Source organism: Priapulus caudatus, unplaced genomic scaffold (genome assembly GCF_000485595.1).
Source record: "Priapulus caudatus unplaced genomic scaffold, Priapulus_caudatus-5.0.1 Scaffold852, whole genome shotgun sequence".
In the NCBI taxonomy this organism is placed as follows: domain Eukaryota; kingdom Metazoa; phylum Priapulida; class Priapulimorpha; order Priapulimorphida; family Priapulidae; genus Priapulus; species Priapulus caudatus.
In genome coordinates this window covers 49,039-64,376 of record NW_014577913.1, presented here as the reverse complement: position 1 = coordinate 64,376, position 15,338 = coordinate 49,039, and the positions used below count along the sequence as shown (strand labels likewise).

At 45.4% G+C, this 15,338-nt stretch overlaps 1 protein-coding gene across 3 annotated transcripts in view; it reads right to left on the bottom strand.

The window, feature by feature from the left end:
* Positions 1-2,084: 2,084 nt before the first annotated feature.
* The window catches only part of LOC106813992 (fibronectin type-III domain-containing protein 3A-like), a 39,013-nt gene continuing 25,759 nt past the window's right edge, over positions 2,085-15,338 (bottom strand). Inside the window, exons 14-21 of one of the 3 annotated variants that reach the window (XR_001394535.1) lie at positions 12,114-12,286; positions 11,501-11,770; positions 10,808-11,070; positions 9,961-10,161; positions 9,509-9,675; positions 9,083-9,210; positions 7,176-8,537; positions 2,085-2,303 (exon numbers count right to left, since the gene is read on the bottom strand). Coding sequence is in view for 2 of the 3 variants with exons in the window: in XM_014818246.1 (XP_014673732.1) it covers positions 8,202-8,537; positions 9,083-9,210; positions 9,509-9,675; positions 9,961-10,161; positions 10,808-11,070; positions 11,501-11,770; positions 12,114-12,286 (1,538 nt within the window). In the remaining variant the exon portion in view is untranslated. Of the gene's footprint in view, positions 2,304-3,798; positions 8,538-9,082; positions 9,211-9,508; positions 9,676-9,960; positions 10,162-10,807; positions 11,071-11,500; positions 11,771-12,113; positions 12,287-15,338 lie in introns of those variants that run through there. The other 2 variants (XM_014818246.1, XM_014818248.1) reach the window with 2 other exon arrangements.

The window sequence follows — 15,338 nt, the reverse complement described above, 5'->3', positions numbered from 1 at the left end:
GTTGGGTGGGGCAGTCATATACTTGTGAAGATATCTTGCCATATATATAGCAGACTTGACTATATATACAGTTATAGATTAATGCGTAAACACATCAACACCGTCAATTATTATGCCAGCGAAGTATGAAGTTGCAGGCTACTATTAGATCTTCAATGATTGAGAATCTTGTGAGCAAAGTTAAGTTAGGACTGCGCGCTCGGTTTGTACAGCGCGTCTGTCTGACAATTGATCTGAGAAATTACGAAATTAATTCGAAACGGTCGCATGTTTATTGATTTCCCGCATATGTTCGTGATCGTCATTATAACGCTATTTGCTAGTTATTTCGTGGTCTTCGTTGGGTGGGGCAGTCATATACTTGTGAAGATATCTTGCCATATATATAGCAGACTTGACTATATATACAGTTATAGATTAATGCGTAAACACATCAACACCGTCAATTATTATGCCAGCGAAGTATGAAGTTGCAGGCTACACTAGTAACAGCGTCATGCACAGTAGGGTTTGATTAACAAGTATGCCTTTCCAGCTATTGATTAGTTTGGTCTGAATGACAATATCTTCTACAGTACTGTGAGTAGTACTGCGTGCATAGGGCTTTCATAATGAGAGGTGTGTGTGTGTTGTAGACGTCATCAACGGTGTTACATACGGCAGCGGTATCACAGTAAGAACCTACCTATACGTGTTGTTGTAGACCTACGCACATGAGCATTACATACTGTAAGAAACTATTGCTGTACGTAGTAATTATACTTATATGTGGTAGTTAGCTATATCATTAGCCGTGTGTTTTCGTGCTATATAGAGTTAGGAAAATCATAGATCTGTTGAATGCGTGTGAATGTAGTTCGTATGTGTTAAGATGTAAAATGGCAATTAAGCTGAACATTTCTGTGAAGAGCGCTACAAGCATTTATGTGTAAGCGTTACCGCGTGGTGCTACTTTTGCCATGATCATCTATTCTTGATAGTATTGCAGTTGTTGAGAGTGAAATTTTTTATAATTTATTTAATAATATTATATTAATTAATGCAAATGCACATTGATTTTATACGTGTAATATCACTTCAGTCTTCAGTATAGTCTGTTATCTTGACAGTTAGAAGTCTCGTCATTAAATAGCATGCATATTATAGTTTCGGGTTAATCTTGTGATATTAAAAAATAATTATGCTTCCGTCGTGTTCGCGCCGTGTAAGAGAAGCAACGCTTCGTGTACAGGGAAAAATCCTGTAGTGCCATGCCAGTAGTAACAAAGAATAGCAGAGCCGTGGAGGAAGTAGTGGCGTCTCACCGTGTGTGCGTGCGTGTGTGCGTGTGTGTGAACAGCTAGCTGTCATGTTGACTCGCTTATGGCCAATGTTTGAATGACACGCGTGCAGGAGCCTCGCTAGTGAGCGTAAGACCTGTGTGTGGCAACACGATCGTCAAATTAGCCAAGCTGATCGATATGTAAAGCTGATATGTAGACGTGTAGGCGGGCAACCTGAACGCGACCTCCCTTATGTAACCTGGGTTGACCATAGCATCACTGTAAGCCGAGGTTAAGAAGCGCGAGTCGTTGGTAGCGGCGCCCTAATATGTATACTTAATAGCGTTATATACTCCATTGGCGGCTTGGTGCTACTGGTGCTATTGGTGTTGGCTACCCTACTTGGTGCTATCAAAAATATATCACCATCATAGCGAGGTATTTTTGGTGCTGGTGAACGCACACGTGCGAAAGCAGTGTTAGCGATATTTAATCCACAGGTTATTCATTTATATACAGAAACTATGCGTAAATGCTCGTGCTATCACTGGCACTAGGTGTGAATAAATATTGCCTTTATTCACTCCTGTTGGTATGCTTGGTATGCGATAGAAGTGTGAATGGCGCAAACGCACCAAACAAGTGCTTGGTGCTCACCCGTTACTAAGGCTGCCAGGGTCTATGTCTCCCTGGGTACTGCCGGAACGTACCCTATGTACGGTCCGGTATACCGGAACGTACCCTGGTACTATCTAATATGCCGGACCGTACCTCGCCTACTCCACTAACGAGTCTAGGGAGTCGCCTACACCTACTCCCTAACCCTAACCATATCAGATAGTTACCAGGGTACGTTCCGGCAGTACCCAGGGAGACATAGACCCTATCAGCGTTACGCAGCGACGCGACGCTGAGCAGCCGATCATGATACGCCCGTTCGAACGTTCTTTCCCGTCTGTTACATATCGTCGAATATATTCTTCACACGGGGAACATATTTGATCTCACCTTTAGTTTTCACTCGTGCTGTGTGTCAATCTGCTGAAAGAAGAGGGAAAACAACAACGAATGCACAAGTTATTCTGTAGCTTTTGGTTCGAAGTTAGCCGTGGGTAGAAATGTGTGCTTGCTCTCTCATCAAGCGGAGGTGACGCGTTTACTTGTTTAGAAATTGGACAGCTTTTCGGTCGTTCTAAATAACTAGTGACATTTTGCTAATGGTAAGACATTTCTGAGATATGACAGCATAGATAGTGTAGCACTCCATTCGGAAAACATGATTAATTAGGTTTGTCAGTCGTGCCAAAATGTCACAGGGAATGTTTGAATAATTGAAGGTAACGTGTGACGAAGCTAACTTTCTCTTCCTCTTCATGTATTCTCTCTATCAAAATAGCATTAGCACGTACGCATGGATGGTCCCATACCCCCAGAATGAATAATTCTGCCGAGAATACATTTTTTGACCGTATTGAAAAGTTAGTTCCGGAAGAAGGGACTCTCGTTCACAGTCAAATGGATCAACTGTCAAATTTGGTTTGGAATTTCGAATTGTATACCATAGCTATGTAAATGAAGACCTTTGATGTGTTTCTTTCTGATCGTTAGTAGTTATAAAATTGCCGAGGCGAATTTTAATGTAGTCCTGGACAGAAATTATGGCAATTTAAAGCGTGGATATGTTTCATTAAAGTCAATGTGCTCAGTGGCTTTCAGTATTCCAATATTTCATAAACATTATCACCGATTCTATAGCTGCGGCCCATTTGAACACATTTATTTAGAGTATGTTGATAAATGCGTGGGAATTTGATCTCAAGAACATAGTGTCCGTTCCTGCTCCTGATTGTTACGATTATTTAACGCATTTGGTTACATGTTTAAACAGCGATGCAATATAGTTGCACGGTACGAATCCAGTAACCTTTAAAAACGGTAAAATAGACGAGTTCTTTTCTAGTTATTGCAACTATTGCTTTTACATTTACAATGTTCTCATATGCTGCTACAATACTCGTTTGTTTAACATGCCTTGAGTGAAATGTACCGTTTCTACCCGAGTTTGTTTTGCCATTAGGCGTTAGTTATACTTTTTTTAGAACAATTGTATTGTGATATAATCGGCTTATTCTATTTTCAACGTATTTTTGTAAAACTATTTACAGTAATTTATTAATTCCTTTGGTTGTGCTGCTGTAGTTAACACTAAGTGGCTTGTAGTTAAAACAGTAGAATGTCATGAACTATAAATGTATGGAAAAATACAATTCTTTTAAACTACGTGATTGCTTTAACAATTTATAAGGCGAAATCAAGACACCGGTGAAATAATTAGACAATCGACAGTAAACTGAATAGATATTATAGAGAAACATAGACATGTACGTGTTTATCGGCTGTGCTGGACAGTGCAGGTTAGAGTTGTTATTTAGAGAGAGATGTTAGAAACATCCACGTAACAATCACATCGTCACAAATTTAGAACGAGACGTGGGAAAACAAACAGACGAGATAAAAGACTAAACATTGTAACTTCCCCTTATGCAATATTTTTATTGGCTGAATAGAGGACTTTGACATAATAGTTATACATTTACCCAACGTCATCACAGAGTTTGAAGAATATAATATAATGTATACATATAATATATTATCACCAGCTATCAGGCAAAACATCTACGTACTCTGGAACATATAAATACTAAAGCCATCTTTATACTAGCACATGCACTAGCATGACTCGAACGCTGCGAGTCGAGTTTAACCGAGCAGCTTACACTTTGATCTGTGATAGAGGATTAGCCGCGTTCACTATTAACTGCGATACAAGTTTTGCCATCGATGTGTCATGCATGACGAGCTCTGACAGTCTGTGTGCTGTACTGGCAGAATCGACGCGTTCTCTACGGATTGCACCTATATGCTGGCTTCCCTCGGAACCTGTACACGTACACAGTCGCTGCTCATCATCATCATAATCATCATCCACTCACTCATCAGTGACGTCACCATGCTTGCAGCTCTAGCAAAATAACACGTCTTGACGTGATGCAAATATCAATGTCTAGGAAGTTATCTCTCTTCCTATCTTCAAACTTCATCTCATATATATATTTCTCAATTTACATTCAACATACGGATCTGGTATTTATATTACAACGATAGCCGCAAAACAAACGACATATGTACTGGCAAAGAGACGTTCATTCAACCACATGTCCAAAAATATAATATAGAATTTAATTGGGAATATAGAGACCGTTTATCATGGACCAACAAGGCAACCCTAACCCTGACCATCAATACAACAAGCACCATAACAACAACCACCCATAAAATTGTTCAGTTACTTTCGAGGCGCCATCTGTTAAAACTAGACAGAGGGAGGAAGCAAACCGAGGGGAGAGAAAGTGACCAGCCGCGGGACAGCGGGTGAGAGGTGTACGTACTTAAGATAAATACTTTCTCACATGCATACACTACACGGTGTGACTGTAAGCTTTAGTGCAAGGCACCCCCCATTAGCTCCCTCGTGTACTACATCTTATCAGCGTGGTACCTCAAACGCTACAGTTCCAGCACATATTTTTCCACATTTAAATTTTTACATTTTGAATCATGTACATGGTGGGTCCACATCAACAACGTTTTAATATCGTCTGTGTTGCATGGTGCTCATGTTCAGAAAATAACTTATCGCTCAAATTCATGTCGGTATAATAATGCAGAATTATCTTATTGATTAAACTACTAGTAATCGTGTACATTACATTAACTTCTTGGTCCTGCCGTTTACAGAACTACAGTCAGAATAACAAATTATCATATTATTATATCATAAGACAAGACACATCCAGAGTAGCATAATAATAACGGAGAAATGGCGAGACGTGGCAGGTTTTACTTGCTGACAACTGAACGCGTAAGGAATTGCTCTTGCTACTACCTCCCTGCCTCAGCCTCTCCCCATGCATCCTCATCCTCGTTATCTCTTCCTCCTCATCCTCCATCCTACGTATTAGTGACATATTCGGGTGCTACAGCCAGATAGCTTTAAAATTATTCGACACAAGAACTCCCTCCGATATTCAATATGGAACACAGTGTGTCTGCATGCGTGGCTCACTAGGTGAGGAAGGGACATCTCTGCTGTGTAGTGACGGCTCACTAGAAGTACCTCATTCAGCTTACTAATACCTTAAGAGTAGTTATACCATGCACCACATGTAATTCCACTTCGAGAGAGAATATTCAGTACAACTGTAACGACTTGCGTTAGTGTTCACTCCGCGTGAGTATGCTGCGAAGTTTATACAGCGATTCGACTGATCTTGCAAATACTTTCGTAGTTATTCAGGCATTCAAACTGCAAAACCTTGTAAGAGTTTGACAGTGCTGGAACACCACTGTAAGCGCCAGAGTTGTCTTTAGCCTTCTTCTACGTGAGCTATAATCACAACATAGCGGCGGCAACATATAGTAACGTAACCCTGATGTAAACAGTAACCATGACGAATACCCGTGATGCGCTGACGTGTGCGGGCCTTGCACCACGACCAGGCATCCGGGAGTCAGCTACACTCCCTGTCATTGGTTTGTTGGGGAGAGTAGAATAATAGTAGTCAATTACGTTAAGCTTTTGGTCACAATAGCAACTTGCAGACGTTTTTCCCGCATCCGTGCCGGTTGTGCACGTGAACCATTTATAGGAAACTAAAATGGGTGCGACAGACGTTTCGGGGAAATTTCTATTTCATTTAAGGGGAGAAACCGTCTAGTTGGCTAGAGTATGAACGACTAGCTTGCATAAATGTTCTTCCTGCTGCACTTGTTTCTCCTGCACACTGATAGCTGATCGGCATCTTTGTAGAATTTTTAACACGTGCCTTAAACAGACAACCGGCCACAACCATGTGGATAATAATAATAATGCTAACATTAACCATAACAACTACAGGCAGTGCAATTTTTCACAAAACCTTTCTTCTGGAAGTACTACAACAGCCTTCATTAGAAATGAGACAGAGACATTTAAAAGAAGACAGTACAAAAATAAAGCTATATCGATGAGACACAGTTTGAATGAGTAGAGATGCGATAAGTATGATACACAATCGGCCTCGTGCTGGGATCATAAACCTTTAGATCTGGGATATAAACATTTTACACCTTAATGGCACTGGCGAGTTAACTGGGCAAGCCCCACAACTTCCTGCCCCCCGCTGCCCCTGCACTGGCCCAGCACTGGCCCGAAACCTACTGCTGCTACATGACCCAGGTGTACGATTTGTACTCTGCCTGTCACACGCTGTCAGTCCTATCCCATGGAAATGTCTCACTCTCCTATCCCTGTCTCACTCTCATATCCCTGTATCACTCTCCTATCCCTGTCTCACTCTCCTATCCCTGTCTCACTCTCATAGCCCTGTCTCACTCTCCTATCCCTGTCTCACTCTCATAGCCCTGTCTCACTCTCATAGCCCTGTCTCACTCTCATAACCCTGTCTCACTCTCCTAGCCCTGTCTCACTCTCCTAGCCCTCCCCTGCTCCTCCCACTGATCTATGCTATGCCGTATTCAGACTAGAATGCATGCTAAACCATTCTCCTGACACACCTTGGTTCGAATTACTAGCGAGTATGTAGAGTAAGTAAGTATGTATGTGAGCAGTGAGATCTTACTGTGTGTCATGTTTCATGTGGTTTCTTACTAGATGTTCAACCCAATCTGCTCTGTTTGAAGTAGACAAATATGTTTTAGTGACATCTGTTACAAAGGCCCACCAGAGGGCAGGGGGACAGTGCAGGGACGTCGTGTACACGATTGCGTGCATGCGAGACAGAACAAAATGGCTTCCTGTATAAAATTGAACAAGTGCATGTGCAGAAGAACTACAAGGAAATGATCGCATACCAATTATTGTCTCCTGGGGATGGACACCATTCTGCATGCTGGTAGCATTGTTGTATACAACTAGTGTACTCTGCTGTTTATGACTACATACGTGCATCACTACTACAAATCTGTAAGACGAATTCAATTAAATATAATTACTAGACTGAAACTGAATCTGACGAGGTTGTAATGCCAACAGCTACACTTCATATGGTACACTAATACTTCAAGAACTACGATTGCTTTTAGTGAAAGCAGGGAATGCCTTTAGATTTTACCCTGGTAATAACACCTCGTAAACAATAGCAACATAAAATGGCACGATTAGCTGAGACGGTAAACGATTGCAATTCTCACAATATAACGAATCTTGTTCGTAGGATTAATACTGCATGTGCCAACTATACAGACGAGTTACACATGTAAACCTCCTCATAACAACACTGTTATCTCCCAGTGATACAGACAGAGAGACGGTACAGTGACAGTGACAAGATCATCCACAGCCTCTTAATCTTGCATTGCCGCGTGTCACCGACATCGTAACCACAACAACGCGCTACAGCAGCAGCAGCATTGATATCGTAACCATGACAACGCGCTACAGCAGCAGCAGCATTGACATCGTAACCACGACAACGTGCAGCAGCAACCGCAACAGCGTGGTCAGCTCCTGGTGCAGCATGCTGTGATACAATGCACAATATGCGCATTAGACCACGTGAAGTCAGGACAACAGAAATAAATGACATGTCGATGCAACGCTCCTGTACGGCGGCGGGAAGCATGCTACGTGAGGAATGTCATTGTTCCTGCCAGCAGGGGGAGCCAGCGTGTGTGTGTGGGGGGGGGGCTCTGACTCCAGGCATTCGTGACGAGGGAGGGAGATGACTGACTGTGCACCGCTGGGACACACGCAGACACCTACTGCCACCGTGCGTACAGTGTCGTCGCATGCCAGCGCGCACCGTGTACGCAGCAGTGCACTCACGACACCTCCTTACCTCACCGCCAGCAGTCGGCAGCACCGTGCGGGTGCTGCGTTCATGAGACGACTTGTCGTGAGTAGGACAGAATCTGCTGGACGAGGATCGCGATGAGGATGCCGACGATGATGAAGCAGAGCAGCAGGATGCTTGCCCACTGCTTATCCGTGAGCGGCTTACGCTCGATCACCACCGCTGTCATCGCAGACGTCTTGCTGCTGGCTGTCTTAACTAGCTCCACACTCTTGCTGGTGAAGCTGGTGATGGGGCTGTAGGTACCTATAAGCTCCCCCGACCCATCAGAGCTGACACGCACCGCACCGATGCGTGCTCGGTACTCAGTCTTAGGTTCCAGGTCCTCGACCGTGTACGATGTCTCCGACCCCTTATATATCTGCAAGCCAGGCAAGGTGAGATTTACTAGAAAATGTCAATGTGTTATCAATATCAGTGATATCAGAGTCACTGAAGCTGCTCCCTGTGTAGTGTAATGGGATAGTAGTGGAATAAGGGGTAGAAGAAGTGTGGAGTATTAGTGGAGTGTGAGTGGGAGAAGTGTGGTGTGTGAGTGGGAGAAGTGTGCAGTGTGAGAGAGAAGTGTGGAGTGTGAGTGGGAGAAGTGTGGAGTGTGAGAGGGAGAAGTGTGGAGCGTGAGAGGGAGAAGTGTGGAGCGTGAGTGGGAGAAGTGTGGAGTGTGAGAGAGAAGTGTGGAGTGTGAGTGGGAGAAGTGTGGAGTGTGAGAGGGAGAAGTGTGGAGCGTGAGTGGGAGCACTGTGGAGCGTGAGTGGGAGAAGTGTGGAGCGTGAGTGGGAGAAGTGTGAAGCATGAGTGGGAGAAGTGTGGAGCGTGAGTGGAGTGTGAGTGGGAGAAGTGTGGAGTGTGACACACATCTAGTATCGGCACGCATCACACACCGCTCCGCCTCCACCGCATGCCTACCGTTCTGAATTCGTCGTTTAGACTGCTGTGTAGCTGTAGTTGGTACAGCAAGAGGTCATCCCCCATCGGTTTCGCTACCGACCACTCGGCTTTACAACTGTTCTCACTCACGTCCCAGATTCTTGGTGCTGAATATACAAACATGATGAAAGCTATTAGTAACATTGCAGGGAAGTCCAAAATCATTATAGTAGAAGCTAACAGACATGTAGCAAACAGGTTTGATTATGACTCACATATTCCTATTCACCTATGTTATTGTGACATCACCTCCAGTTTATCTTTTTTAATAGTGTTAGTGTCATTTGCCAAGGCTTTATTTGACCTATTAATTAATACGCTGAGTATTAGGCAAATAGTGATAAAACAGAACAAATTTATGCATAAATTTTCAACAAATGCATTTAGTATTTTTTAAATGCTGACCTTTGAGTGCAGGAGGAGGGGCTTTGGATGTAGTGAAGACATATTCTTCTGAGTAGGGTCCGTTTCCAGCATCATTCACTGCGAATATTCGGAAGCTGTACGAAGTTTGTTCTGTCAATTTATTCACTTTGAAGGTCTGACTTGTTCCATTGTATATCGGGGCAAAGCTGCAATGACAAATTTATAAGTTCAGATCCAAATACACACGAGATAAACTACATGTCAGTTATGTTATTGTAGCGATGCAAATTCACGCGAGTAAAGTTTAATACCAAAATGTAGGAGTATAAGATTATAAGATCGTCCTACTGCACATTGAATAATTGACACCATAAGGCTACGGGTATTGGTAACCCTTGGGAAGGCATATGGTGTGATTTGTTTTAGAGGGCCATGGGAGGCATTAATATTAGAGAGCACGCATTAGAGTACGGCCAAATAATGTTCTGTACCTTCCACTGCGACCTGACATCTCGAGTATGTACTGAGTGAAATCTGTGTTCTTGCCATCGCCCCACTTGAGCTTGAGATTGTTGTAGCTGCTGCTAGCGCACTCTATCCTCGGTGGAAGCGGTGGTAGGGAGCGTGTTTGGATCTTCAGTGGTGTGCTAAATGGTCCAACACCCACACTATTGACAGCCTGCACACGAATCCTGCAAGATAAAAATGACAAACATAGTGTAACAAAAATAAAAACAAATACAAAAGCAATAATAATAATAATAATAACAATAATAATAATAGTAATAACACTGAATAATATTGGGCTCTGCACTCATGTATTTGTGTTGAAGCATAGACAACAGTTTTGATGTAATCTGATTGTAGCAGACTCATGTCAATATCATGAGGAGTTATTCTCTGCTAGCGCTGCTTCCTCACCAGTACTCCAGCAGGTCCATGTCGAACACTGAGATCAGGTCAGGCCATAATAAAAATATTGTTTGTTTGCCCTCACCCAACCGACCCGCCAAAAAAGGGCCGACTCAAAAAATAATTTTATTGATCTTTCCCATTCTTTTTTTTACAAATTGTATCACTGTACATTATATAAATCTGTAAGCAATACATTATATGTACCAAGCAAAACAAACATTCAACATAAAAGGTATCTCCACACAAGCGAGCATGTAGACACACCATGCTGAATTTGTAAAAAGACCCCCCTCAAAAAGAAAAGTAAAAAAAGCCTACCTACCTACCCAAACTTTTCAGCCTGGGTCGGGTGAGGGCAAACAAATATTTGTTTAATTGTGGCCTCAGCATCATGCTTAGACATGGTTATAACTCAACCCTCACCTGTAGACAGTCTCAGGTGTGAGACTATCGACGCAGTATTCCAGCAGGTCCGTGTCGAACACTGAGATCAAGTTGCCGTTACAGTCGATGTTGTAAGATGAAATGTCAGCTCCGTGAGCGCTCGGCGCACGCCACGTTAGCGTGATGCTGGTTGCCATGACGACGTGTTTGATGGATGTGGATGAGATGGCGGCGGGCGATGATGGTGGTGTGGTGCAGGAGGCTGCGGGGCTAAACGGTCCCGCACCAGCCGTGTTGATCGCCTGCAAGGGGAGAAACAACAGGGTTACATGCAGGTAGGCTGCGATCGTTACAACCAGCAACACAGGTAATCATCAGCGAGCATTCCACTGCTGACCACATGAGTGCAGACCTGTGTACGACAGAATGACTACGATACCAGCACTATGTTACTCTGCCCAGAAATGCCAAGGCATGGTGGACGAGGTCTTAGACACATTAACACATCAACAATGATCCATGTCCAGTGACCCATGCCAGTGTGACATTGCACCCACCTGTGACAATATGACACTGCTCCCCCTGACAATGTGACACTGCTCCCCCTGACAATGTGACACTGCTCCCCCTGACAATGTGACACTGCTCCCCCTGACAATGTGACACTGCTCCCCCTGACAATGTGACACTGTCCCCTGCTCACATATTGCTGTCGATAGACAGATGTCTCACCTGAACTCTGAAGGAATACTGTGAGGCTGGGGAGAGAGCCTTGACCTCATAGCTGAGGGCAGCTCCCACATACAGCTGTACAAAGTCTGCGCAGTCTCTCTGATTGAGCCACTCCAGGCGGAACTCTGTGATAGTTGCACCATTGTTCACCGGCTCCTCCCATGACACAAACAGCGAGTGAGGAGACTTGGCTTGTACCTGGACTTCCTTGCAGCGGTCGGGCGGTCCTGCACCACTGACCGCCTCCAGAGGATCTGACCACTGACCCGCCTACAGGACAGAACACATACGCATGTGAGGCAGGTTGCAGCATATGGATGAGCAACTAATATAAGGCAGTAGCCTCAGATCAGAAATTGTGGGATTATTCTCCTCTTGACAGGTTCAAATGATGAAATCCTTAGAATAGTAATGTTTTTCTGCTCTAAGCTAGGCCCACTATTGCTGTGATATTATCTTATAATTTCTATCCTACAATTAAACCATTAGAAATGCTAAAACGTTTGGTCATTGGCATTTGCCCACTAGAAAGTTAGAGTGGAAGGAGGACGGGTGGACGTAAGGGGCAGAAGGGAGGGACATAAGCAAAGAGAGCGAGCAGACTTGCACCTACCCCTGCCTTATTGTACGCTCGCACTTGGAAAAGGTAGACTCTGCCTGGTAGAAGCCCAGCTACTGCACAGTCTGTGTCGTAGCCTTTATACACGTATCGCGTCGTATTGTCCGGCATCGTCATGCAAACCTCGTACTCGCTGATCGCAGCGCCACCTGTATACGACGGACAACCTGCAAGATAGAAATACATCGCTGTGAGTTACTATTACATTTTCCCAAAAGATGACGCTAGTTGTGCTGCTGTTTCTAGACGATCGGCAGCCCGGATATCCGCGCGAAGCACGCAAACGCCGCGCAGCGGTGACACTTACACGATTTTGCTGCACCTTCAACATCACCTTACACGGTTTACATATATAACGCAAGCACCAACTTCGCTGAATTGAGCAGTTCTGGCCATTCGACGATCGGTTTGACTACCCAGGGAGCTCAACATTTCTTAGAAATGCTCCTAATTCGAAGTTCGCTAGTCGGCGCGCTTTGTTTGCTTTAAAAAACGCAGATGAACTTTGTTGTTTGTTTCTTTTTGTTGATGAGTGTACTACATATGACGTCCCATAGATGGCGCCACGATGCTACCACACATAGCCTTCCGCTCCCACTTATCGTGCATGCAGCTCGGCAGGCCGGCCTGACGGCTAGACTCGTACCCGGTCGACAGTTCCACACGCTACGGCACGGGTAGCGAACGCGAACCAGTCTAGCTGTAACCTCCTAAACTGCATCCAGCGCGAACAAAGAGAAAGTTAAAATGTTTCTTTGTGTGTTATACTTATAACTGCGTCAGCATACCTTGCAGTCTCATGAACTTGAAGTTCAAGTAATATTTATTTATAGTCGGTATGATTACAACGTCAAAACATAAGCTCTGATGAGCTTTTAAGACCGAGCAACTAACATAGGTAGACCAATAAATCAAACACTCATCTACAGCTTCGTTATGTGCTGTGGCATAGAGTTGTGTCGAGAGGAGACCGATACGGTCAGCGCCGGATGGCCTCACAGCCAGTACTGTGGAGATTTCAGGGGGGAGTGAAGAGTTGGGGAGATTTCAGGGGGATGACGTCATACAACCAGAGACCAGCCACCGCAACAGAGGTAGAGAGTTTTCTCGATGTAGTAGGTCAGGGAGTTGGACCCTCACGTACACGCGCCGGGCGAGAGGGTGGCGCCAGCCGATGTGGGAGGTCAAGGAGTTGCACCCTCACGTACACGCGCCGGGCGAGAGAGCGGCGCCAGCCGAGCACGTCGCAGACAAGGGGGTACGACGCTCGAGCGTATACTGTACGAAGGGGGTTGCATCACCCGTACACGTGTTAAGCGAGGGGGTGACCACGGCCAGGCACCCGAGGCACGGGACAGGGAGGCGCCGCCTGGATCTACGTCACCGCGGGCTCCTATATAAGCAGCCAAGATGCAATGGTAAAGTTAGTCAGTCTTCGGACGGCCACGAACGTACCAACGCACACGAACGAACGAACACGAACGAACGAACGAACGAACGAACGGACGAACGGACAAACGAGCGAGTGAGTGAGAGCACGCACACACACCGTCGGAGGGAGAGCCCCTGCGAGCCGGACAACTCCCGAGAAGGTATACCTTATACTAAGGAAGCTATAGCCTACACATGACAGAGACACACTGCCAACCCACGAACTCGCGCCGAGCCGCGAAACCCACGACTGGGAGAGACAGAGACGGCTACAATATTAACGTGTAGCATAGCTAAGCGAAGTAAACGTGTAATCGCCTAACGAGATAACGTCTACGTCACACGAGCAACGCGCGGGCCGAAGCGGATACACATTTTTGCATGTATTAATACATGCTGCGAGCATGGCGCCTAAAGCCAAAACAGCCCTCATTGGTCTTGTGTGATTGCCGACTTTGCAGAAAAACCTGCAACTCGCCTGCTCCCAGTTACCTTGACGGTCACCGTCAGAAAAACGACATGCCCTGCCCGTCGCTAGTGCGTGCCTTCGTGTGTGTGCGTAAACGGGATACCTACCTGTTTATGTGTACATGTAGCGTCTACACTCTACATACACGCGTATGACTATGCGCGCGTCTTCCATGTACGTGTGTATGTGCAGGTGCGTGCGGGCATGCGTGTACGCCTACATGCATGCGTGCGCGTGCACGTGCCTTCGAGCGTGCGTATGCGCGTGCGCGTGCGTGCATACGTTTAGCTGGTTTGTGTAGATATGCTTTCTCCTCGCACAGTTCGCTGTAGACACTCATGCGTACGCACACATTGTAATCATTACGCACGTATGTACGCCCGCACGCACGCACGCGGACCGACGCACGTCGCATGCCGGTACGTACTTATAGAGGCAGCCAAGCACGCAAGCACATAGCTGTAGTACTAGCAAGCACACACACACACGCACACACGTGAGTATACATGTATGAACGCAGGCAGTCACACACGGACGCACGTACATACGCACGCACGCCCGCACACACGTTTGTATGCGTGCATGTATCTCTTTGCATGTGTGTGTGCGTGGCTCAGTGCGTGCGTGAGTGTGCTTCAAATAATATAAACCCACAAAGAAAACATAAAATTCCCCGACCCCCCCTGACTATTCCTTGAAATTTCCCGGTAAAATTGTCGACTGTTCGCTGGCAGCTATGGATCCGTGCGCCGGCCTATGCATTCGGCGCACGGATCCATAGCTGCAAGCGCTGCATACTGTCGCTGGACGTTTCCGCGGTCGCGTGCGCCTTGCCGCGGAACTGCGCGCAACATCTGCGCTCAGCGCTTCGGATCAACACCTTTCGGCAACGCTTCTCTAGTATCCCGTCTCATCTGGTTTGTCATGTGTCTACAACTGCTTTCACGTTAAGCTTTGGTAGTCATCACGCATACAGAAAAATCACCATCATAATCCTGCTCCATTTGAAGCCGTATGAACATTTAATCACTAATATAGACAAGTGCCGCAGAGCGACAGCGCTCACCTGACGGCAGGTGCTCTGATGCTAAACTCACTGGCAAACGAATGAAGAGCACCCTCCCATCACCGAATTCGCGTTCAGAGCATATATCTAGGATACTACTAATACAGATCTAAAATCTATGATAGCTAGGCTTTGCTATACCGGTAGTACAGTAATAAAGATACACCTGTGTAACTTTAATGACTTCGCTATATTAACATGTTATCATGCATATGCGTCGAGCGCGAGCGTAGTGGTGGTGGTGGTGGGGGGA